The 26744-nt window shown below is 41.6% G+C and overlaps 1 protein-coding gene across 2 annotated transcripts in view; it reads right to left on the minus strand.

Annotated features, from left to right (window-relative positions):
- Nucleotides 1–1672: 1672 nt before the first annotated feature.
- The window catches only part of cobl.L (cordon-bleu WH2 repeat protein L homeolog), a 212109-nt gene continuing 187037 nt past the window's right edge, over nt 1673–26744 (minus strand). The window contains exons 11-14 of one of the 2 annotated variants that reach the window (XM_041565255.1): nt 24324–24430; nt 21475–23180; nt 19994–20242; nt 1673–2352 (exon numbers count right to left, since the gene is read on the minus strand). In XM_041565255.1, the coding sequence (XP_041421189.1) occupies nt 2323–2352; nt 19994–20242; nt 21475–23180; nt 24324–24430 (2092 nt within the window). In that variant the 3' untranslated portion in view covers nt 1673–2322. The remainder of the gene's footprint in view (nt 2353–19993; nt 20243–21474; nt 23181–24323; nt 24431–26744) is intronic. The other variant, XM_018266224.2, reaches the window with a different exon arrangement.

Raw genomic sequence — 26744 nt, forward strand, 5'->3', positions numbered from 1 at the left:
TATGCATTAAACAGGCAACAGAAAACTTAAGTTGTAGCTGAATCCAAGTCCCAGGTATTGGAGGTGGGAAATTACAAAAGATTGTCTCACTACATGATATTCTGTCCTGAAAAACTCCAAAATCAGTGACATTAGGGCCCACCCATAACCATCTACTGGATGCACTCCTGTATTCAAGGGCAATGGGAGACAGATGTAGTTGTATGTTACTCTTCAAATAGTAAAACAAAGATAGATTGCTTCATAAAATATACTTACATCTTAGTACTGCATGTGTTGCTAAAATCATATGTTTTGGAAGGCATTCTGCTAATTCTGTTATACTGTATGAATTTCAAATATTTCATTTTTTTTTCCAATTAACATAGTGGTGCATTCAAGCAATACAAAGGCTAAGAAAAGTTAGCGGCATAAACTATAAATACATAAACTTACTTCTTACTTTGTTACCTATTTATCTAAAGCATCAACACCCAGGTCATGTCCAAATCTAAAATCTTTACATATTATCAAAACAATCCTATTGGTCAGTGACACTCCTGGGAACAGGGGAATTCATTTTTTTCAAAATTATGTTTGTCTTTTTCTTATTTTTATAAATACCTATAATTTATTATTATAAAATCTCATTCTGCCTTCAGGCCTATATCACTTGCTCCTTAATATTATAGGCTTGAAGGGTTTATTTTGCGGTCTGTATGTTATAAAAAGAGATTGTCATTATTTGTTAAAACTGTGTAATCAGGCAAAGCAGTTCTTAATATGAAGGGGATACTCTCTATGCACTGTATATTAAAAAAGCACAGGAAATAGTTTAGGTAATTGAAAATGTACCTGTGTCTTAAATGTGTCAAATTAATACAGGTATGGGACCTGTTATGCAGAATGCTCTGAACCTGGGATTTTTTAGAAAATGGATCTTTACTTAATTTAGATCTACATTCATTAAGGCTACAAGAAAATCATTTAAACATTAAATAAACCCAACAGGCTGGTTTTGCTTCCAATAAGGATTAATTATATCTTAGTTGGGATCAAATACAAGGTACTGTTTTATTATTACATAGAAAAAGGAAATCATTTTTAAATATTTGTATTATTTCGATAAAATGGAGTCTATGGGAGATGGCTTTTAAAGGGATACTGTCATGGGAAAACATGTTTTTTTCAAAACGCATCCATTAATAGTGCTGCTCCAGCAGAATTCTGCACTGAAATCCATTTTTCAAAAGAGCAAACAGATTTGGTTATATTCAATTTTGAAATCTGACATGAGGCTAGACATATTGTCAGTTTCCCAGCTGCCCCCAGTCATGTGACTTTTGCTCTGATAAACTTTAGTCACACTCTTTACTACTGTACTGCAAGTTGAAGTGATATCAACCTCCCTTCCCTCCCCCCCCCAGCAGTCTAACAACAGAACAACGGGAAGGCAACGAGATAGCAGCTCCCTGGAAGATCTAAGAACAGCACTCAATAGTAAAAGCCAGGTCCCACTGAGACTGATTCAGTTACATTGAGTAGGAGAAATAACAGCCTGCCAGAAAGTAGTTCCATCCTAAGGTGCAGGCACAAGTCACATGACTGGGGCAGCTGGGAAACTGACAATATGTCTAGCCCCATGTCATATTCTTTTGAGAAATGGATTTCAGTGCAGAATTCTGCTGAAGCAGCACTATTAACTGCTGCGTTTTTGGAAAAAAACTTGTTTTCCCATGAGAGTATAAGTAATTCGGAGCTTTCTGGATAACGGATCCCATACCTTTAGACAAGTGTTAAAAATGTCATTGGCAAATTTCCTGCATTGTGCAATCATCTCCTTCTCTGATATATATATATATATATATATATATATATATATACACACATATATGATATATAATTATATATTTACAATTTAATAAGGAATATCTCTCAGTGATTAAAGAAGAGATTAAACACCTTATTATACAATTTTCCTGCTGATTTTCCCTGTTAAATTGCACAAAGACAAAAAAAAACGGCTTCACAAGGAACACGGCCTATAAAACGTATAGTGTTTAAATCCTTTGCTGCATTGCTATTTCACCTGCCAACAAGAATATTTTATTGGCAATATCTGAATGCATTTCGAAGCAGACACATTTTCCTTGGCACATACCTCATGCAGCATAGCAATATATTATATTCCCCTTTTGAACCATTATTTTGAAACAGAAAATTAGGTACAAAAAAAAACATTTGGCCAGCTGACAAGATAATCACACAGACTTGTGCTGTTCTGAGCCTCTCATGTGTGTCGTTGACTGGGTATTGTGGGTCTGTGGAGCGAGTTTCCTTCAATTATTTTCTTAAACCATATACTGTAGAGACCTGTAATAAGAAAACACACGGTCAAGCCAAGCATGTCACGTTGAAGATATCAGCAAAGAGGTGAAACTATTGGTTTCATCATGCAGTTTAGAATTGCTAATGATTAACTATTGAAATGTGACCTGGATAAGAACATATGTTGCCTTCCAACTGTACACTTTGTTTTAAATGTGAGAGTTCTGAATGTCTCTTGTGTCATTAACTGGCATTAAAGCTCATTTATTCATGATTTCCAAAATATTAACCCAAGAAAAAAAAGAGAGAGAGAGAGAGAATTCCAAGCAATGGTATCCAGTATAAGCAGCTTCACTAAACAGAAGTATTGAAAGCAGCACACCAGTACGATGTAAAAAAGAGAAAGGGTATAATATGTAGTATTAATAGATTGGAAAAACAAGTAGGGACCTTCCTTTGGCTCAACAAACTGGTTTCAAGTTTTTTTTTTTATAAACTGCTACAAGGCATTTAATATTAATATATTAATATTAACATAGCCCTGAGCCAAACCTGCTATCAAAGTAGTACGTTAATACTGGGCCCCATGTTTTTCTCCATATTCCCCTGGAATAGAGTGGCAAAGGTGATGTTCTTCAGGCAGCACAAAGGCCCTGTAGATATAATTGAGTTGTTACCTGGCACTAAAAGCAGTTGTGATATAACCCAACTTTATTTTTGAAAAGGTTTCAATTTCCACTTTAGTTAGTATTCGGGCAGAAGTTGTGTTGGTGTCTGTATGTATGGCTTTGGGATGGAGGCTGATGGATGCAGCAGAAAACTCATATCAATAATTACAATGTAATCTATAGACAATGATGTCAAGAACTCTATATACAGGCCAATGCTCAAACCATCGTTTAGCCTGAATCCCATGCAGTTGGCACATACTATAGAAGAACTACACTGATCTGACCACAGGCTGCATGGCATTATTGCTTGAGGCATGTATATATTCTATTTCCCAGTACACAGATGATCTCCCATATGAAGGATATACTGGTCAATAAAAATGTACCTCTGGAGGGAACCATAACCAGAGAGTGATCACATGGAATGAGTGCACAAGTCACAAACAGACTAAAGAATGTCCAGTCAATTAGTGGCGTAGAAAGTAAGCTTTTATCACATTAAATTATTCCATCTTTACAAACTGATGTGTCATATTTAAATATTGTTTTTATGACTGTGTATAGCATGGCTACTGAAATGACTAATAGAAGTGGAACCCTAGTCTTGACATATCCTGCCAATAATTATACCTATAAAATACTGCCAATGAGAAAATTCAGATAAAAATGCTCTTCCATTTATCATCGATTCTTAAGGGCATAATGACATAGCTCAATAAAAAGAAGCTAGAATTGGAAAGCTTTTTTATTGATTTACTAGCCCTTTGGTAATTGCATCACAGCACAGCCGAAGTGATATATTACTCACCTGAGACAAAAATACTGCCCTGTGGGATATTTAGGCCTCTAAATGGATACTTCTAGAAAAACATCTACTTAATGAAATATATAATAGCAGAGGAATGCAGATCATATATCAATGCCACACTGTGGCACTGATATGTGTGTATTTTTCTATTTGAAATGTGTTCTGGATATGTATGTATTAAAAAGGCATAATGGATCATGGTTTTATTTTTTTTTTGCTTTTGTCCCCTCAGCAAACTATTGGTCAGCCTAATATTTATGGAAATAGGGTAAGTGCAATACTTTGTGAACAGAGGAAACATCTAAATCCCACTTCATGAAGTTAAAATGTAGCCAGTCTTATTTTGCTGCTGGTTAGAGATCATGCTGGCTTTTCATCATACTATTAACTTTGTTTCTTGATGGGACCATTACTTGGAACATGGGGGTACATTTATCAAAGAGTGAAGTAAGAGATCACTTCAGTCCACTAGAGTGAAATACTGCCTCTCTCCATTCATTTTTTATGGGATTTTTTAAAGGTTTATTTATCAAAGGGTGAAATCCTAAACTGCAGACATTTAACCCTTTAATATAGCAGATCATTATCTGTTACTGCACTTAGCAAAGGCGTGTCATTTTATACTGCACGCAGACATTGCCAATATTATTGTACAGTGAGCGATATCATTAGCTATACTAGTATTTATATCAAGATAAGTGATCTAACTCCCCACTAATATTGATTACAGTATTAGGCATGAATATTTGCTTTGTGTATTAAATAATTAACTAATTACAATCAATAATTATTTCTGTCTAAAGGAGACTCTTCAAAACATCCTGAACGTAAATCTAATACAGGTATGGGATCTGTTATCCGGAAACCGTTATCCAGAATGTTCCGAATTAAAAAGGCCATCTCTCATAGGCTCTATTTTATCCAAAATATTCCAGATCTTTAAAAATGATTTCCTTTTTCTCTGTATTAATAAAACAGTACCTTGTACTTGATCCAAACTAAGATATAATTAATCCTTATTGTAAGCAAAACTAGGCTATTGGGTTAATTAATGTTTACATGAGTTTTTAGTAGACTTCAAATTATGGAAAAATCCATTATTCAGAAAACCCCAGGTCCCAAGCATTCAGGATAACAGGTCCCATACCTACACTAAGTTTTTCACGGTGGAATCACCCATTTCTCTATATTAGTGGTTCCCAAACTGCGGCCAATCCCCCTGGTGGGGCTCAGGCTGAAGGCCAGTTGAGGACAGATTTAAGGGGGAAATATTCTCCTTGATAGTCCTGGGATTCAAATCTTTAGGTCAGTTATTTGTGCGAGATCTAACAATTATTAATTTCCCTATATATTTTTGGATCTGTGACAGAATAGCTGATACCACAATATTTACATCTAATTTTTACCTTGCTATAAGTTTATTGGCAGCTCAAAGGTGGTCAAACTCAAAAAGGTCAAAACACTGCTCTAGGTGTAACATTTATTCCAACACCTCTAATAAACAGCATTAAGAACTATTTAAGCATGTTGAAAGCTGCCTATATGTTATGGTAACCATTTTACTGCTAATTGTATTATAACAGTTATCAGGAAAATAAAATATGAACAAACACAGGGTAGGAGCAGCCTGTTTTGGGTGTTTGCTGCAAACCTAGCATTCCTAATAAAGAACAAACATTGCCTGCACTGTAAAAACAAAAGGAGCTGCTTTTACAGAATGTGATCAGCTCATTTAGACTAAAGCTGGCCATACACTATAAGATCCTCTCGTTTCGCAAGGTTGCCAAACGAGAGGATCATCCCCGGATATGTCCAACAAAAGGTAGTCATTTTCAGGCTAATCGGATCGTTCAGCCTTATGGCCAAATTATCCAATTACAATGAAGGGCATACCAGTTGATGGCACGAGGAACGTATCAGATAGCCGATGCGGTCCTTGATCAAGCAAGAAAATCAAACCTGCTCGATTGAGATCTGGCCAATGTTTGGTCAGATATCAGTCTGGGAGGCCCGTTGGAGGGCCCCATACACTGGCAGATAAGCTGCCACATTGGTCTAAAGGACCCAAATCGGCCACCTTTAGGGTGGCCATACACATAGCAACCAATCAGATCTTTGATTTTGTTTTCTAGCATGTAATGGTGGCCATAGACGTATAGATCATCTCGTTTGGCAATGTCGGCAAATGAGCGGATCTCTTCCCGATATGCCCACATTGAAGTGGGCAATATTGGGCTGATCCGATCGGCGGTTGGATTGCGGGACCGCATACATGCATAGATGCGGCCGCAATCTGATGGGATTTTTTAACCTGGCCAGTTGAGATCTGCCCGACTTTCGGCCAGATATCGAACAGGGAAGCCGACTTGGTCATTCTGAGGCTTTTATTGACCCGTGTATGGGGGCCTTAAGTGACTGCTCATATCTGATTGGTTTCTATGGGGAACATCAGTGGTGATTTTTGTATCCAATGTTAATAGATACACCCCTTAGACTCACCAAAAACACATGTATCTGGTGAGTTAGTGTTGTGGCAATAACCTCACCATGATAATAAGAGCACTCCAAGTAACCCTTTGAAAAGGTGATTTAAAAGCCCAATTAAGGGAGTGGATATAAGAAATATTTTGTGAATAACCCCTGGAGTACAGTTAAGTCAATAACTAATAACTTTAAGGCTAATGGCACAGCTGTAAATCGGCTAAGATTAGGGCATCCACCAATAGTGAGTGACCGTACAAGAAAGAGACTAGTGGGGAAGGCTGACAAAGAATTGAACTTTGAAAGAGTTACACGCCTCATTGGCATACAACAACTTTTGCTGAATGCTTCACCAGTTGCAGCTTTATGGGAAAGTTGCAAAAAGTAATCCACTGTTAACTAAAACTCACATGACACTTTGCGAGGCACATCAGAGACTCTATGGTCCAATGAGACCAAAAATAAACCTTTTTTCATAAGCCCAACACTGAACATCATCATAAACACGATCTTCACCATGAAGCATGGTGGTGGCAGTATCCTATTGTAGTAACACATCTCTAGAGCAGTCCTGGAAGGCTTGTGAAAGTAAAAGGTGGAGTAAATGCAGCAAAATACATTGAAATAAGGAAGGAAGAACCAATACAGTCTACAAAAAAACCTGAACCTCGGGATACAAATTGTCCTCCAGCAAGACAATGACCCTAAGAACAACACCAAAACTACACAAAGGGCTTTTAAACAAATGCTTAGTCCATAGCCACAGTCCATATCTCAATTCAATAGAGAATTTGTGACTGGACTTAAAAAAGGCTGTTCTCACATGATCCCTATGCAACCAGAGGGAGCTTGAGAAAATCTGCCAACAGCAATGGAGGAAAACGGAAGTGTCCAGATGTGCAAAGCTAGAGACCTATCCACGCTCAATGCTCAAGAGGGGTTTTATACTTATGTAATCATTTATTTCGCATTTTTAATCATAATTAAATCACTTTGCAGAGATCTGTTTTCACTTTGACAAAAAAGAGTCAATTTCTGTTGATCAATATCAAAAAATAAATGTTCTATAGAAAGAAGACATGATTCTAAGGATGTGGATACTTTTATTGACTCTTTGTATCATTAATAAACAAGCACAGTACATTTCTTTTAATGGTGAAACCGCAGTCAACATTTTGTTTTTGTAGTCCCAAAACCTTTCCCAAGAGTGAATCAGACTTGAGAAAGTTAGAAATATGTATGAACACTGATGCTGACAAAAAAGAGAAGATAAAACCCACCATGGTTTCTGCGTATAACCAGCATCTTTGGCTGTCTTTCCACTCACTGCATAGCCATATGAAGAATGAACATTTCTCTTTTACATATATTCATACCACTAGATATGAATATTAAAAAATACTCATGATGCTTTTTAAGTGACTACGCTGGCAAAAAAGCAAATTTTTGGAGAAGATGTGTGTTTACTAGAAGGCTGGGAATTCAGCGGGCACATAATGTACTCTGAAAGCTTGCAGTGTTGTACTCGCCTCATGCTTGACAAATACAAAAAAAGGGTAAAAGGACAAGGCTAAATAATATTTTTTTTTGGCTTCTGTAGGTGGGAAAAGGACCATCTGGGATTAAAAATAAACTTGAGAACTACAAATGTAAACTGCAAACAGTATCATCCAGTGACCCAGCTGGAACAGATATTGATGAGAAGAGGATTCCTTTACTCACCAGGGAATGAACAGTTTTGTAACTCAGATTTATTGTTTTTATCCACAGTACTTACATGTTTACCTAGCATATATTAATGCGGACAAATGAACAGACTTTAAGTTTGCAGTTTTGGTCTCCAGTACTCAAATGGGATATTATTAGAGAGAGGGTCCAGAGAAGGGCAACTAAGCTGGTAAAAGATACGGAAATCTCAGTTATGAGGAAAGACTGGTCAGGATGGGGTTGTTTACTCTGAAGTAAAGGCGTTTAAAGGGAGATATGATAACTATGTATGCATTTATAAGGGGCTTTAGTTACCATACAAAGGGGCATCTATTCCAATTAGGAGAATGGAGGTTCCTAAATATTCGGCAAGGGTTTTTGCAGAGTTATTGAAAACAGCTCTTAAAGGGCACCTATCACAGCCAAACTCAAACACATATTAACAATCTGACCAGTACAACATAAACACGTTTAATCAAACTACATATATAGTTTTTGAAAAAAACTGCAGGTTTTAAAAAATCCCTTACTTTGTCAAATGGGTTCTTTCACTGAGGGAGTCCATACTGAGACTATAACAGAGACTATAATATGCAAATTTCACGAGCATGCTCAGATTGTAACACTGCTTTGAGTATTCTACCCAGAATGCCTTGTTTTAGTAAACTCCTCCACTAGAAGTATCAGGAGATTTCCCTATCTTGTCCCCTGCTGGTGATGTTATTTTGCAAATGAAGGGCACACACTAACCTCCAGCAGGTGGCAGCACTACTGAACACAGAGGTTTGGCTGATTTGAAAATAGCTTAGAAGGGTTGATAAGCAACAAGGAATTTCAACTGAGCATGTGCGAGATTTCAGAGCTGCAGTTGGCTGGGAAGATACAGGTAGGAGGAGCCAGTGAAATCCAAGATGCCTGCCTCAGCTAGAACTGCAGTGGAGATAGGGGAGATCTTGCAGAAGATATAGTGAGCTGATGATTTACATTATACAAACAATTCTAACTGTTTTAAAAATCAGATTTCTTGAACTTTCACATAGTGTATTTACTTGGGAAATGATTGGTGCCCTTTAATACAAAGTTGATCCGGGGACTGGAGGAATCTTTCAAATTAGAGAGGCTTAGGGTTGAATTAGAGAGGGCAGAAGGGTTGAACTTGATGGACGTGTGTCTTCTTTTCAACCTAACTTACTATGCTAATATATAAAGATTAAGGTTTTTCATAGGGTGTACACATAATAGTACAACAAAGTTGTGAAAACTCTGCCAGGATGTGTATTTTACTGTATTATTGTGCACATTTATTTGGAGTTAAAAGAAAAACGTAAGTGCTCAGTGTGACAAATACTGAGTGTGACCAAAAGCCCCTTCTACTGGTCCCATTTTATCCATGGCTAACTGACTAGTACACATTTAAACCAAGATGGTGTTTCTTCTTTGTTCTACTTTCCCGCCAAAAAGCTTTAAACAAAGGAGCTCCCAGGATAGCCCTCCAGAAGAGCTGGAAAACCCCCTCCAAGGTATTTCCCCCTCCCCTAATGATGCAGCAGGGCCCCTGCCAATCAGACCTGCTTGGGTGGGGTTAACCAGAAGCAAGGCCGGCCTCCCAGCCAATCAACCCTAGGGGGTGGGGAAAAGGCCAGATATACCAGAGGGGAGGGCTAGAGAGTTGTTGTTGTTCGTCTGGGGTGTAACCTGGCTGCGGCAGGTCACCCTCCTCTGCGGTTCCTTGGAGTTTATCCTAGCTGAGGCAAGAAGACTCCCTCCAACAGTTTGGATCTCCCTACCTCCCAGAGGACTGTTTATACCTGGATTCCCTTGAGGTATGGTTATTCTGTGGATTCACCCAAAGGCACTTTGCTCCTTACCCCTTTGAAATTGCCCAAAGGAACTCCTTGACTTTGGAGTTGGATTGGCCTGGAGGGCATGTGCATCTTGGAGTGGATTGCTCCAAGGGAGGCTCTTTATTTCGGACCAGGAGTGTTTTGGGACTTGGGGGAGTTCACATGCTAATGCCGTGTTCCTGATCTACTGTTTGTTGTATATCGGAAATAAACCCCTGTGTAAACCCCTCTTAAAGGTGTGGTATTTCCCGGTGTGTGCTAGTTGGTCATACGTCACACGTTACGTGACATTTCTGGTGGCAAGCGGTGCGGATAATGGAAACTAGCACATCAGGGAACTTCGCAAACCTTACAGCTCAGGAGATTACTGAGCTCAGGCTACCAACGCTACAAAGGCTCTGCCACACATGGGGTATTGACACAGTGGGAAAGCGGAGACAGGAACTCATAGAACTTCTCACACACCATTCTCTACCTACCCAGGAAGGTGATGCCCAGGGTGACCCAGAAACCCCGGAGGAGGGTGAAGAAAACTATAATTTGCACCAAGATGCAGCTGGGGAACCTGAGGACAACACCGTTTCCTTGTTTCAGAAACACCTTGCTGCTATTGGTCCAGGGCTGACCCCAGCAGAACGGCTAGAGGTATTGCGCCTAACTATACAGGGAAATCAGCCTAGGAACTTGAGTTCTGGGCCCACAGCAGGGCCAACCATTGCACGACAGCCAGTTGTGAAACTGACTCATGCTGCCTTCCCTGCCTTTGATGAGTCTAAGCAGAGCATAGACAGCTTCCTTCGCTCCTTTGAAGGTTTATGTGAGGACCACCAAGTTCCCCAGGATGAGTGGGTGCTTATTTTGGCTGGTAAACTCACTGGTAAAGCTAGCGAAGTCTATTTGGAAATTCCATACCCCCAGCGAGCAAATTATTGGAAAGTGCGTCAGATTCTCCTCGCCAGCTACGCCATCACTCCAGACTTCTACAGAAGAGCTTTCCGCACCCGGCGTAAAGCCTCCCAAGAAACTCACCAGGATTACGGGAATAAGTTGCAGAGGGATTTCCGCAACTGGGTACGGGGGAATAAAGTTAATTCCCTTGAGGATTTGTTCCAGTTGATGCTAAAAGAACAATTCTTCGAAAACTGCTCCCTTGAAGTGCGACAATGGGTTTGGGACCGTAAGCCTGGTACCTTGGAGGAGGCCACCCAGTTAGCAGATGAGTACCTGGAGAATCGTGTCCAGTCCCAGCCGCTTACCCTACCCCTGAGTCCTACAAACCACTCCTATGAGGCTGATCGTACCCATGCTCTACATGCCAGCCATGTGACAGTCAGGGCCCTTCCAGATTCTAAACCGATTAGGATTCCTCGGGCCTGTTTTATTTGTGGTTGTACTACTCACTTACAGGCAACATGCCCACGCAGACTCCCTAACCTGACCCCAATAAGACTGCCACCTGCCAAATCTGCAAATAATGTATCACAGGGGGTCACTGAGTGTCAAGTGCAGGATGCCCAAGAGACTGGTCCCCATATCTACAGGAAGCAACAAGTGAATATTGATGCATCAGACCTAAAAGAATTTAGAGTGTCAGCAGTCAACTTGTGTGCCCCAAAAAGGTGGGAGAACAACTGTGCACCCAGGAGAGGACACTGGGGTGTTCCACAGACAAGACTGGAACATCAAACAAAACTTATAACCCCTACTCCAATTCATAGTAACAGACACAAAGTCACCAATTCTCCAAACTGCAAAGTCTACATTGGAAACCTTGGCAAGCATGGCCATAAGACTATATTGGAGCAGGCATTGGGATATTATGGCCCTTTACGTAGTGTGTGGGTGGCCAGGAGCCCCCCGGGTTTCGCATTTGTGGAATTTGAACACCACAGAGATGCTGCTGATGCAGTTCAAGAACTAAATAAACGGACTTTGTGTGGGCGTCAAGTTAAGGTGGAATTTGCATCCATAGACAGACAAAGTAGCAATAAGGCTCCTCAATCCCCATGCAAATGGCTCCCAACACAAAGGAGAATATGGACTGAGAGAAACAACTATGTCACCCAAAGATTTCATTGAGCCAGTGGGGCCTTCAAAGTGCAGCCGGGACTCACCCTACAAAGGGGATCCCCAGCAATGCACTTACTCTGGGGGGGAAGAAATGTGACAAATACTGAGTGTGACCAAAAGCCCCTTCTACTGGTCCGATTTTATCCATGGCTAACTGACTAGTACACATTTAAACCAAGATGGTGTTTCTTCTTTGTTCTACTTTCCCGCCAAAAAGCTTTAAACAAAGGAGCTCCCAGGATAGCCCTCCAGAAGAGCTGGACAACCCCCTCCAAGGTATTTCCCCCTCCCCTAATGATGCAGCAGGGCCCCTGCCAATCAGACCTGCTTGGGTGGGGTTAACCAGAAGCAAGGCCGGCCTCCCAGCCAATCAACCCTAGGGGGTGGGGAAAAGGCCAGATATACCAGAGGGGAGGGCTAGAGAGTTGTTGTTGTTCGTCTGGGGTGTAACCTGGCTGCGGCAGGTCACCCTCCTCTGCGGTTCCTTGGAGTTTATCCTAGCTGAGGCAAGAAGACTCCCTCCAACAGTTTGGATCTCCCTACCTCCCAGAGGACTGTTTATACCTGGATCCCCTTGAGGTATGGTTATTCTGTGGATTCACCCAAAGGCACTTTGCTCCTTACCCCTTTGAAATTGCCCAAAGGAACTCCCTGACTTTGGATTTGGATTGGCCTGGAGGGCGTGTGCATCTTGGAGTGGATTGCTCCAAGGGAGGCTCTTTATTTCGGACCAGGAGTGTTTTGGGACTTGGGGGAGTTCACATGCTAATGCCGTGTTCCTGATCTACTGTTTGTTGTATATCGGAAATAAACCCCTGTGTAAACCCCTCTTAAAGGTGTGGTATTTCCCGGTGTGTGCTAGTTGGTCATACGTCACACGTTACGTGACACTCAGTAGCTGGAAAGTTATTATTAATGCATTTCATTTAACGATACATAGTAATCATTTGTAATGATTACTATCATTACTGGCCTATATAATAGTAATAAATATAGGCCAGTTGTAAAAAGACCCAATGACACAGTATTCCTTTATTTGGCTGCACAGCCCCTACATGGTAAAGCTAGTACTGTTCTGCAGTTACTGTGCTGTAACTGGTTGGACGCAATGTTCTGTCTACGCTGTATACTCATGCACACACATTTTGAGGCCAGCCCACACAACAAATAGTGGTGAAAACACAAAATTTCAGGGTAGGACTACACGGACATTTTCAGCGCGATCCGACATGCTGCGACAAATGGCATGTGACGGAAATAAGGTAAGAGATAGAAATGTCAGATGAAGTCTCAACGTTGATCCGACGCGATACGACTGACGGATGCAGACTAGGGATGTAGCGAACGTCGGAAAAAAAGTTCGCGAACATATTCGCGAACTTGCGCAAAAATGCGAGCGGTTCGCGAACGGTTCGCGAACCCCATAGACTTCAATGGGAAGGCGAACTTTAACATCTAGAAAAGACATTTCTGGCCAGAAAAATGATTTTAAAGTTGTTTAAAGGGTGCAACGACCTGGACAGTGGCATGCCAGAGGGGGATCAAGGGCAAAAATGTATCTGAAAAATCTGCCTGTGTGTGCTTGGAAGAGATAGTGTAGGGGGAGAGCTGTTAGTGATTTCAGGGACAGATGATAGTAAGTTTGCTGGCTAGTAATCTGCTTGATACTGCTCTGTATTGGAGGGACAGAAGTCTGCAGGGATTTGAGGGACATTTTAGCTTAGGTAGCTTTGCTGGCTAGTAATCTACTGTTCTCTTTAAACAACAGCCATACGTTGACCTTGTAGGCATTGTTTGCCCAGTTTTTTTGGACGCAGCCACTGAAGCACAGTTGCCAGAAAAAATATGCCATATAAATGCTGAAAATAGTAATTTTTCGCCATACGTTGACCTTGTAGACATTGTTTGCCCAGTTTTTTTGGACGCAGCCACTGAAGCACAGTTGCCAGAAAAAATATGCCATATAAATGCTGAAAATAGTCATTTTTTGCCATACGTTGACCTTGTAGGCATTGTTTGCCCAGTTTTTTTGGTCGCAGCCACTGAAGCACAGTTGCCAGAAAAAATATGCCATATAAATGCTGAAAATAGTCATTTTTTGCCATATACGTTGAGTCAACGTATGGCAAAAAATGACTATTTTCAGCATTTATATGGCATATTTTTTCTGGCCTCTGTGCTTCAGTGGCTGCGGCCAAAAAAACTGGGCAAACAATGCCTACAAGGTTAAAGTCGTTGACCTTGTAGGCATTGTTTGCCCAGTTTTTTTGGCCGCAGCCACTGAAGCACAGAGGCCAGAAAAATATGCCATATAAATGCTGAAAATAGTCATTTTTTTGGTCGCAGCCACTGAAGCACAGTTGACAGAAAAATTATGCCATATAAATGCAGAAAATATAAATTTTTTTGGTTGCAGCCACTGAAGCACAGAGGCCAGAAAAATTATGCCATATAAATGCAGAAAATATGCATTTTTTTGGTTGCAGCCACTGAAGCACAGAGGCCAGAAAAATTATGCCATATAAATGCAGAAAATATGCATTTTTTTGGACGCAGCCACTGAAGCACAGTTGCCAGAAAAAATATGCCATATAAATGCTGAAAATAGTCATTTTTTGCCATACGTTGACCTTGTAGACATTGTTTGCCCAGTTTTTTTGGTTGCAGCCACTGAAGCACAGAGGCCAGAAAAAATTAAACCAGTAGGGTTTGCACCCTAGTTTGTAACGGTGGCGGAGGGAGGAGGAGGAGGACGCTAAAGGACAGCTGTGTGTGGAGTCATGAGGCTTGAAGAGAAGGACAGCTGCATAGAAGTCAGAACAAGTCTTCCGGCGTGCAGTAACCCTCCGAGATCCACCCCTCATTCATTTTAATAAAGGTCAGGTAATCGACACTTTTGTGACCTAGGCGAGTTCTCTTCTCAGTTACAATCCCTCCTGCTGCACTGAAGGTCCTTTCTGAGAGCACACTTGAGGCTGGGCAAGACAAGAGGTTCATGGCAAATTGTGACAGCTCTGGCCACAGATCAAGCCTGCGCACCCAGTAGTCCAGGGGTTCATCGCTCCTCAGAGTGTCGATATCTGCAGTTAATGCCAGGTAGTCCGCTACCTGCCGGTCGAGGCGTTCTTTGAGGGTGGATCCAGAAGGGTTGTGGCGCTGCCTTGGACAGAAAAACATTTGCATGTCTGACGTTACAGACTGGCCAAAGGGCTTTGTCCTTGCAGGTGTGCTCGTGGCAGGATTACTGGCACCTCTGCCCCTGGAATGTTGATGAGTTCCTGAAGTGACATCACCCTTAAAAGCATTGTACAACATGTTTTGCAGGCTGGTTTGTAAATGCCGCATCTTTTCGGACTTGTGGTATGTTGGTAACATTTCTGACACTTTATGCTTGTACCGAGGGTCTAGTAGCGTTGCGACCCAGTACAGGTCCTTCTCCTTAAGCCTCTTGATACGGGGGTCCTTCAACAGGCATGACAGCATGAAAGACCCCATTCTCACAAGGTTGGATGCAGAGCTATCCATCTCCGCTTCCTCATTATCAAGGACTGCATCATCCACGGTCTCCTCCCCCCAGCCACGTACAAGACCAGGGGTCCCCAAAAGGTCACCACTAGCCCCCTGGGAAGCCTGCTCCTGTTGGTCCTCCTCCTCCTCCTCCTCCACAAAGCCACCTTCCTCCTCTGACTCCACTTCTGGCACCTCTCCCTGCGTTGCAGCAGGTGCCTGGGTTCGTTCTGGTGATTCCGACCAGAAATCGTGCGCTTCCAGCTCCTCGTCACGCTGGTCTACAGCCTCATCTGTCACTCGTCGCACGGCACGCTCCAGGAATAAAGCGAAGGGTATTAGGTCGCTGATGGTGCCTTCGGTGCGACTGACCATATTTGTCACCTCTTCAAAAGGTCGCATGAGCCTGCAGGCATCGCGCATAAGCACCCAGTAACGGGGGAAAAAAATCCCCAGCTGTGCAGATCCAGTCCTACCACCCAGTTCAAAAAGGTACTCGTTGACGGCCCTTTGTTGTTGCAGCAGACGTTCCAACATAAGGAGCGTTGAATTCCAGCGAGTCTGGCTGTCAGAAATCAAACGCCTGACTGGCATGTTGTAGCGCTGCTGAATGTCAGCAAGGCGTGCCATGGCTGTGTAGGAACGTCTGAAATGGGCCGACACCTTTCTGGACTGGGTGAGAACGTCCTGGAATCCTGGGTACTTGGAGACAAAACGTTGGACTATTAAATTTAACACATGTGCCATGCAGGGCACATGTGTTAAATTGCCTAGTCTCAACGCTGCCAACAGATTGCTTCCATTGTCACACACCACTTTTCCGATCTGCAGTTGGTGTGGGGTCAGCCACCGATCGGCCTGTGACTGCAGAGATGACAGGAGTACAGATCCGGTATGGTTTTTGCTTTCCAGGCACGTCATCCCCAAGACAGCGTGACAACGGCGTACCTGGCACGTCGAATAGCCTAGGGGGAGCTGGGGGTGCACAGGTGTGGAGGAGGAGAAGGAGGACCCAGCAGCAGAGTAAGAAGAAGAAGAAGACGAGGTAGAGAGCGATGGAGGAGTAGAGCTGGTGGCAGAACCGCGTGCAATCCGTGGCGGTGACACCAACTCCACTGTTGTTGTTGAGCTACCCATTCCCTGCTTCCCAGCCATTACCAAGTTCACCCAGTGGGCAGTGTAGGTGACATACCTGCCCTGACCATGCTTGGAGGACCATGCGTCAGTAGTCATATGGACCTTTGGCCCAACACTAAGTGACAGAGATGCGGTAACTTGGCTCTGCACATGTTGGTACAGGTGTGGTATTCCCTTTTTAGAAAAAAAATTGCGGCTGGGTACCTTCCACTGCGGTGTCCCAATTGCTACAAATTTGCGGAAGGCCTCAGAGTCCACCAGCTGGTATGGTAAAAGCTGGCGGGCTAAGAGTGCAGACAAGCCAGCTGTCAGACGCCGGGCAAGGGGGTGACAGTCAGACATTGGCTTCTTACGCTCAAACATGGCCTTCACAGAAACTTGGCTGGTGGCAGATGACTGGGAATGGGAACAGGTGGTCAAGGTGGAAGGCGGAGTGGAGGGTGGTTCAGACGGGTCAAGGAGAGCAGAGGTAGAGCAGTAAGATGCTGGACCAGAAGGAGTGTGGCTTTTAGTTTGCCTGTTGCCTTTGAGGTGTTGCTCCCAAAGTGCTTTGTGCTTGCCGCTCATGTGCCTTCGCATAGAAGTTGTACCTATGTGGCTGTTGGGCTTACCAAGGCTCAGTTTCTGACTGCACTCATTGCAAATTACAATGCTTTTGTCAGAGGCACACACATTAAAAAAATCCCACACTGCTGACTTTTTGGAAGTGTGCGATCTGGCGGTAACAGTAGAAGTTGGCGGCATTGGCGGCAATGGCGGGTGCGTTGGCCGGCTGAACACAGGTGCCGATACATGTTGTTGCCCTACTGATCCCTGCGGGCTGTCCTCCCTGCTTCTTCTAAGTCTTATTCTCCTACTGCCTCTCTGACTCTCCGTCTCTCCATCTGAACTACCCTCCTCTTGCTCTCTTCTACTAGGCACCCACAAAACATCAATCTCCTCATCATCATTCTCCTCAGATGCATCAATTTCTTCTGACACATCACAGAAGGAAGCAGCAGCGGGGACCTCCTCCTCATCACTCATTATGTCCATCTCTATCGTGTTCTCTGCCAGAATTAAATCTGGTGTAAGGTCCTCATCTCCTTCATCTTCTTCTGGCAATAATGGTTGCGCATTACTCAGTTCAAGAAACTCATGGGAAAATAACTCCTCTGACCCCAGTGAAGAAGGGGCACCGGTGGTGGAGGAAGTGTTACGTGGGGTGGCCATAGCAGTGGAGGATGAGGAGGATGTTGTGGTAAAGTTAGAAACGGTAGAGGATGGGGTGTGCTGTGTAAGCCAGTCAACTACCTCTTCAGCATTTTGGGAGTTCAGGGTCATTGGCTTTTTAAAACTGGGCAATTTGCTAGGGCCACAGGATTGCATAGCAGCACGGCCCCTAGCACGGCCTCTGCGTGGCGGCCTGCCTTTGCCTGGCATTATTTTTAAAAAAACAACAACAACAACAAAAACTCAGTTGGTTTTTCTGGAAACGATAATACACACAGCTAGATGGCGGGTTGAAGAAAACACTGTGCAAATAATGCCTACAAGGTCAACGTATACACTACTACAGCGGTGGATACGGATTACGTAAAATATATTATGGCTGCTTGAAAAAAGTCACTCCGGTGTTTTTTCTGGAGACGGTAATATTATGGATATTTAGACAGAATGTGAACAAGGTCACACAGCTAGATGGCGGGTTGAAGAAAACAGTGTGCAAATAATGCCTACAAGGTCAACGTATACACTACTACAGCGGTGGATACGGATTACGTAAAATATATGAATGCTGCTTGAAAAAAAGTAACTCAAGTGGTTTTTCTAGAGACGATAATATTATCAATATTTAGACAAAATGTGAACAAGCTCACACAGCTAGATGGCGGGTTGAAGAAAACACTGTGCAAATAATGCCTACAAGGTCAACGTATACACTACTACAGCGGTGGATACGGATTACGTAAAATATATTATGGCTGCTTGAAAAAAGTCACTCCGGTGTTTTTTCTGGAGACGGTAATATTATGGATATTTAGACAGAATGTGAACAAGGTCACACAGCTAGATGGCGGGTTGAAGAAAACAGTGTGCAAATAATGCCTACAGGGCAAATAATGCCTAAAAGGTCAACTTATACACTACTACAGCGGTAGTAAAATAAAAAAAAGTAAAATAAAAAAAAAATGAATATTAAAAAAAAAAAATTAAAGTTGGTGCTGCTGAACTACTAGGAGCAGCAGATTAGCACACCAGTCCCACTCCCCAACACTGCTAGACTAATAGCACTGGGCTCTTATAGTAGTAGTAGTAGTAGTAGTAAAACAACAAAAAAATAAATAAAAGCAGTCCTTACAAGGACTACTGTTATTGCAGCAGTCAGCAGATGAGATCAGAAGCAGGACAGCTGCCCACTGCAGCTACATACAGAGCACTGCAGTAGAAGGTAGATTACTAGCCAGCAAAGCTACCTAAGCTTAAATGTCCCTCAAACCCCTGCAGACTTCTGTCCCTCCAATAACAGAGCAGTATCAAAACGATTACTAGCCAGCAAACTTTCAACTGTCCCTGAAATCACTAACAGGCAGCAGCTCTCTCCCTACACTATCTCTTCAGCACACACAGGCAGAGTGAAAAAACGCTGCAGGGCTTCGGTTTTTATAGGGAAGGGGAGTGGTCCAGGGGAGAGCTTCCTGATTGGCTGCCATGTACCTGCTGGTCTGGGGTGAGAGGGCAAAAAAAAGCGCCAACAATGGCGAACCCAAAATGGCGAACGTCGCGCGACGTTCGCGAACTTCCGGCGAGCGCGAACACCCGATGTTCGCGCGAACAAGTTCGCCGGCGAACAGTTCGCGACATCTCTAATGCAGACGCAGTGTCGTGTCAACGCTGCGACTTCAGCCGAATTTCTATCTCTTACCTTATTTCCATCACATGCCATTTGTCGCAGCGTGCCGAAAATGTCCGTGTAGTCCTACCCTTATTCACACCTCTGCACACAGTTTTTAAAAATGCACACACAAATTTAAATTGTGCACACAGGCCTCTGTAGAGGTCGAAACGTCAGTCTCCTTTGTGAATAAAATTTTTTAGTTTTCCTAAGTCCTGAGAGTGCGGACCTTATTCTGTATGATATTGTATCTAATTTTTGGACACTGCACCCAGGCATATTTGAAGTTTGTGACGTGAGTGCCGACTCCTCCATGGACTGTATATATATATATATATATATATATATATATATATATATATATATATATATATATATATATATATATATAGTTGTGAGGGAAGTTTGAGTAGGTGTGTACTCCTGATACAGAAAGAAACTACTTGACTTGGCTTGACTTGGAGGTATTCTCCAATAATTAAAATTCCACTAACCTTAAGGACATCATTATAAGGTAAGTACTATTTTCCCTGTATTGACAGAAACATTTACAGAGGTTGACATTTACCTTGTAGAATTACATTACCTTTTTAAGTCTTGCAGCGCCAGCACCTGAGCGAATAGCGTCCATTAAGGCTTCCCTTGCATTTACAGAGTTAGCTTTAGTGGCAGGAGACACAGTAGCAGATAAATTGAGCACAGGTGGTGGCGGTGGAGGAGGCATTAATGGTGGAGGTGGAATTGATTGCAGCTGATTGTGTACTTTTTCTGCCTCCTTGAAAGACGGTTCTGCATTTCTTACAGACTGAAGCTCATTTAATACAGCAGATGAAGTCTGAAAAACAGGTACATTTATAGAAGCATTAAAATGCATGCATATATTGTTATACAGAGCAATTCATGCTGTATACATAATAATAAAATACATGATTTGTCTCCCTTATGGCTGAACCATAACTTTTTGTTAATATTCATCTAATAAGTTGAAAATAAATTGACCGACTCATTACTATTATGGCTTTGTAACTTCAGTTATGTATTGTGTTAGAGCTTTGGTTGAGCAATAAAGAAGCTACCAGACCCAGGGTCCAGCATGGGATAAAAACCCATATTCTGTTCAAGTATATTTCTGCACAATGTCTTCTTTAAAAGAAGGTCTTTTTCTGAGATGTAGTATAAAATAGCTAAAGGCAAGAATCATTGATTTTGCTAAGTTGTTTATTACTTAGCTAATGTAGACAATCAATCTACATTAGATGGAAACTGTTGGTACTGCAATGATGCCATTTTAGTTTATGGACCAAGTCCATGTTTTATCTACTCAAATGCTCAAAATTGTTTAAGGCATTTACTTCATCGTTGACTTTATTTTAGTAATAATTAACTAAAACTATTCCTCATACACAGCCCCGCTGATTTGGGCCCAGTTAGGCTAGGGCCAGATGAGGCAGATATCAGCTGCTATAATCGACCAGAGAATCCGCTCGTCTGCTGATCAAAGTGCCTGTACCCATAAATATTGCCTTAGCATGGTTGCAGGCAGACACAGTGCATTTTTGTGCTGAAATTTGAGATTTTGCATTTTACACCAAAATCCTCTGCATCTGTCTGCACATGACCGTTGGCAATGTTTCTGGGTGCAGGCACTTCAAAGAAACAGAGTAGTAGTGTAGAGGCAGATTCTCTGCCTTTGTTTCTCCATGGGTCGAGCTACAACGTGTGTGGCCCAAAGTCTTAGAAGGGTTTTGCCTCTGTAACGGATTTGTACTACAGATCAGAAAGTACAATACAGCTGAACCATACAGTCCCCCAGTATGTGGAGTAAGCTGTGCAACTTAAAATCAGCTGAAGACATCTTCTCAGATTTACAACTAAGTGATATGCATATGGAACCAATTAAGGCAGAAGATATGACTGCGTGGGATTTGAGTCTGGTGGACATGAAACGTTGGTACACTTTTCTGTACAATTTGTTAATAAAAAAAACACATGTACATGGAGTTCTGTCAGAACAGCACACTGTACTAGCAATCAGAAACCTATGTGCTATGTAATGGATTCCTGTACCTGTATTTTCCTCAGCTTTTCTTTTCCTTCTCCAGACTGAATGGCTTCCATTAAAGCACTGTGCAATGTTGTGTCTTTCTGGAATGGTTTCTGGACCACTTGACGTAACTTTGCTTTTGGTCCGAACACATCACCGTTGCTAGGATTGTCTGTGTCATCTGTTATTGTTGAAGGTACATCATTTCCTTTATCTTCCTTGATGGCAACAGACCTCAGTGGCTCTTTGTTGGATGTATAGGAATTGGATTGTTCCATTTTACCAGATTTTTCCCTCACAGCTTTTAAAAAGGAATTCGATGAGGATATAGTGTTTAAGCGGCCTTGAGATTCATGTGGAGCAGAATGAAACATGCTGGTTTTTTCAGGATTTCTTTCCAGTATGGTGATAGCTGTAGTTCCAACTCTGCTTTGTATTTCACTGAAACCCTGTTGCTCAGAAACTGAACTCTCTCTTTGAGCATATATTTGTGAATGATCATTAGATTTGTTGTTTTTTTCAGCTGCAGTTTTACTAGGGTTGCTACCAGCTGGAACATAGATACCACTAAACCTTTTCCTCAAGTCTGCTGTTGTTTCTTGTTTAATGGAGTCATTTGTTTCAAAAGATTTACTTCTTGATGGTTCTGTGTACTTAGAGATGGCAGATGCAACATATTGGCTGGATGTTCGTTTCTGAATATTCAAAAATGGCGGGTTTGATTTTACACTGTTTGTATGTTCTATAATAATCATCTTCTCTTGAGACCCAGGTATTGAGTGTAATTGTTTTAGATGCCCATTCTCTCTCTCTGTTATGGTATTAAGTGCCACTCCCTTTAAGGATGGATAATTTAAAGTGTCCATTTGTCCTTGTTGGTTTGGCTTATTGTTCTTTATAGATGGTTGCTCTTTGGTCTCCCCTCCTTTATTAATTACCTGAGATATATAATTTATTTTGCTGTCTGCTTCTTGCTGATTTGGCTTATTACTCTTGACAGATGAAAACTTTTTAGGAAATTGCTCTCTGACTTCTCCTGCCTGACTGTCCATAGAATTTGATCTCCAGAACTCTTTTGCCTTTTCAACAAGTGGTCCCTGTGGTTTATTGCTATGACTATTATTTAGATCCTTCTTAGATATGGAAGTATGAGGGCTTATTAGATTGCCAAAATCATCTATTTTGATAGCACTTGCTGAAAGAGAAGCTCCTCTGTCATACTTTTTTACATCAGGTTTGGGAGGAACAACAGTAAATGTTCTCATACCTGCTTTCGATTCATATGTTTGTTGCCTCCACAATACTGGTTTTGAAGGCTCTGCTCCTTTAGTGGTATTGTTAAGTGAAGCTGGTATTTGTTGTTTTTCAGTTTTATCTTTGTTTTCTATTAATCTTGTTTCAGAAAATTCAGCCTTCTTTGCTGATGCAAATTTGCTCCTTGGCATGGAGGAAGGAATGGTCTCAGTGGGCTTGCTCTCCCTATGGTTATACCCATTTTCAAGCTTGAAGGCAGTGGATGCATTTTGCTCTGGCTTTAATGCTCCTTGCTTAGTATAGTTGGTATGTAGTTCCACTCTTTGTGAATTGGATGTAACCTCATTTTCCATATCTGGAACTCCATCTATAATTGTTACTGGAACTTCAGTATATGTCATCGACTCTTGTTTATGAAAAGGACTTGACTGAGAATGAATATGATTTCTGTAAGCACTGTCCACATCATCCATGTCTGCAGTATACAAAAAAATGGAGCCAGTTAATACAGGTTTTTAAATCAAGACAATTATTATTTTACACCTATTTTAAACAGATAGTATAATTTACATCAAGATGACCAAGATGCTTACTGACAACCTTTATAGTGCTATCATTTAAACCAGACAGTCAGCAGGCACACTGTTTTCATGATACCAACACTAATACCACTACAATTCCCAACTAAGCACGAGGGATCATGCTACATTTTATTTACATTTTACTGGGCAATCTGAAATGCAAGTGCAAAACATATGTTATATGTTAGAATAAACACAGAGACCTTACATTTCAGTCATTAGTATGTGCAGGTACTACAAGTAGTGGATTATGTAGTGGATGGGATTTATTACAAACGTATAGGGGTTATTTATCGAGGGTTGAGCATTTGAAATTTGAGGTTTCTCCTACCTCGAATAAATTCACAACTAGAATGTTTGGATTTACAGATATACATGTGTTTGAAATAAGGAAGAACTGGATAGAACAATGGGATGTATTACAAATTTATAGGGGTTATTTAGCAAAGGTCAAGTTTGTGAGGTTTCTTCTACCTCTAATAAACTCACAACTTGAATGTCTGCTTATTATGAAAAAACCTAAATGTTAAAAAAAAATGATTAAATGCAATCATGGAAAAGCTCAAATACCTCAAATTTCTTGAGTTTATAGGATCAAAAACCTTGAATTTATTGAATTTTCAGATGCAAACCACTGAAAAACCCAGAAAAATCATGAAGGCAAAAAACATCTTCAAATGGTTAAAGGGACTTTTGCCATTGACTTCTACATGACCTTAACAGGTTTTAGCCAGAGTATTTTCAGATTGGGGCTTTCAGCAGCTTTGGGGCATAATAATTCTCGAAAAATTTTAGTTTTTTTTTATCCTGAAAAAATTTAGTTTGTTGGTGAAACTATCCTTGAAAAACTTTTGAGAAAATACAACTCGACCTTTGCTTAATAACCCCCATAATGTATTCTGCATATGGATGCTTCATTAGATAGACAGACAGATTCATAAATAGATAGATAAAATACATGTGTGTGTATTTTCCATTTGCAATTATGATGCTATGATCCTAGTTCCTTAATACATAAATCTGAAATCTTTAAATACCTTCAGAGTCATCATCTAGTTCTTCCAATGTTTTCTGGAACTGGGCCGAAATAAAAATATCTTCATCACCATTTCGAACCGATGTGACATCATCATCGTCATCTCTTCTGCATGGTTAGAAAGTTAAAAAATATTTCAAAACCTTTCTTTACAAAGATAAATAAAGATAACCAAGTAATTTCTGCACATAAAGTATAGTACTACAACAATCTTAAAAACAGCACGTGTATTTACTACTGTATATTGACAATAAATATTTTATAAAAATATATTTATGTTTAGTGCAATAGCAAGAATATGGGCTTCCCCCCCCCCTTTTTCTTAGTAGTTGTACCTTATTTGCTTTTACCCAGTTGAAAAGCTATAAATGTTGCTTTCTGTGGCTCAGCTCACCACTATTGCTGATAAAAACCATGGGCTTTATCTGAGTTCCCTAGAATTTGTCATTGCTGCGTGTAGGTGCAAAAAAGAAAGAATGGGTGGCAAAATTCTTAAAAAAAGATTCGTCTTCATCTAACTAAAGCAGATAATAAATCAGCTTCTTGTCATAAAAATACACATGGCCATTTAAACTCAGAACAGGCATGGGATGTAAACACAGACAGATCCCACAGCATAGTAATTAATATAATTATGTAACTGAAGAACGTACATGTTAGGAGGCAGCTACATGTCCTGGTTTGTTGAGAAAGCAGCTTGAAATAATACTCTTATGAAGAGTGTTATATCCAGAATGCTTAGGACCAGGGGTGCTCCACCAATAAGGCGAGTTGAGGCACTCTCCTCAGGCGGCAGCACCCCCTTGAATTTCCGCTTTTCAACCCAGAAATTCGGCTCTCCTAGTGCAGAGAGCACAATTGCGCTCTCTGCACTAGCGACGTGGAGCGACCCCTCAAGCGTGCTGTGGACCGACCCCCTCTGGGGTGAGTGCCATGGGGAGGGGTGGGGGCAGCACAAGGAAGGTCGCCTCAGGCTGCAAAATGACCAGGATTGCCCCTGCTTAGGACCTGGGGTTTTCCAGATAAGGAATCTTTCTATAATTTGGATCAACATAGTTTGTCTACTAAAAAATAATTTAATCACTAAATAAACCCAATAGGATTGTTTTGCCTCCACTAAGAATTAATTATATCTTAGTTGGGATCAAAAACAATGTACAGGTTGATTATTACAGAGAACAAGGAAATAGTTTTTTAAATTTGTATTATTTGTATAGGGATGTGAAAATCTTAGACACCCTTATACTTTACAGACAGGCACATCCCTAGTAATATGGACACCTCAGTGGGTCCTTGTGGGACCTTGTGCTTATGTAACCCCTGTAGTTCACACAGTGTACACCAGATGGCACTGTGCCAGAGTATAAAAGGTTTAGGAACCATGTGTTCTGGGTCCATTGCTTTAGCCCAACCAAGCAGGCTGGAAGGGAATGGGTAGTGTCGACCCTAGGCGCCTTGACGCTAGTAATTAGACAGCTATACTCGTTTTATAGATCGCTCTAGGAGTGATAGAGAGGTTATTTAGCTGAGCAGCTCAAGGCTCCTCCGAGGAGATTAGAGGGATTAAGATCCCAGGGTACAACACTGAGTGTTGAGATAGGGATGTCAGGAGTTTCCCTAGTCTGTCACTGGAAGATATCCTGAAAACTGGGCAATACCCATCACATGCTGTCAACTCCGAGGAGATTAGAGGGATTAAGATCCCAGGGTACAACACTGAGTGTTGAGATAGGGATGTCAGGAGTTTCCCTAGTCTGTCACTGGAAGATATCCTGAAAACTGGGCAATACCCATCACATGCTGTCAACTTACTCTCTGCTGTATATTCCCTAGCCTGTGGGGATTCAGCCTATATGTGCTGTGAGTATATGCTTCCTTTATGCTGCTGTGTATGTTCTATACTCCATTGTGGATCAATGTGCTAAATGATCTATGTGCTATTGTTCAATAAACACAGTTCTTGGTTCAAACGTTAAAGAACTACTGGCGCCCATCATTGTGCTATCGCACCCCGTTACAGTTACACTATACCCTTGCCTCCACCGCGTTGCGAGGGCTTACCACTGAGAAAGAGAGCTCATCTGTGGTCTCAGCCACAAAGGAAAGTAGCTAAAACTGCCCTGGCACAATTCAGTTTACTATAGCGCTACATTTGTTTAAAATGTAGTCTATGGGAGATAGCCGTCCTGTAATTTGGAGCTTTCTGCATAAGGGTGGTGGCATACGCTGCTGCTACTAATCTCTCCAAAATGCCTTAACACGCCTAGAATGTGAATCGCAGGCAGGATGGCACAGCTTTCCAAAGTCAGCCAAAGTTTCCTTGCAAGGCAACTTCGGGTGGCTTCGGAAAACAGAGCGATCCGAGTACCATCTGGCGATTCACATTTTAGCCAGCAGGAAGTCATTTTGGGGAGATTAGTTG

Source organism: Xenopus laevis, chromosome 6L (genome assembly GCF_017654675.1).
Source record: "Xenopus laevis strain J_2021 chromosome 6L, Xenopus_laevis_v10.1, whole genome shotgun sequence".
NCBI classification, from domain to species: domain Eukaryota; kingdom Metazoa; phylum Chordata; class Amphibia; order Anura; family Pipidae; genus Xenopus; species Xenopus laevis.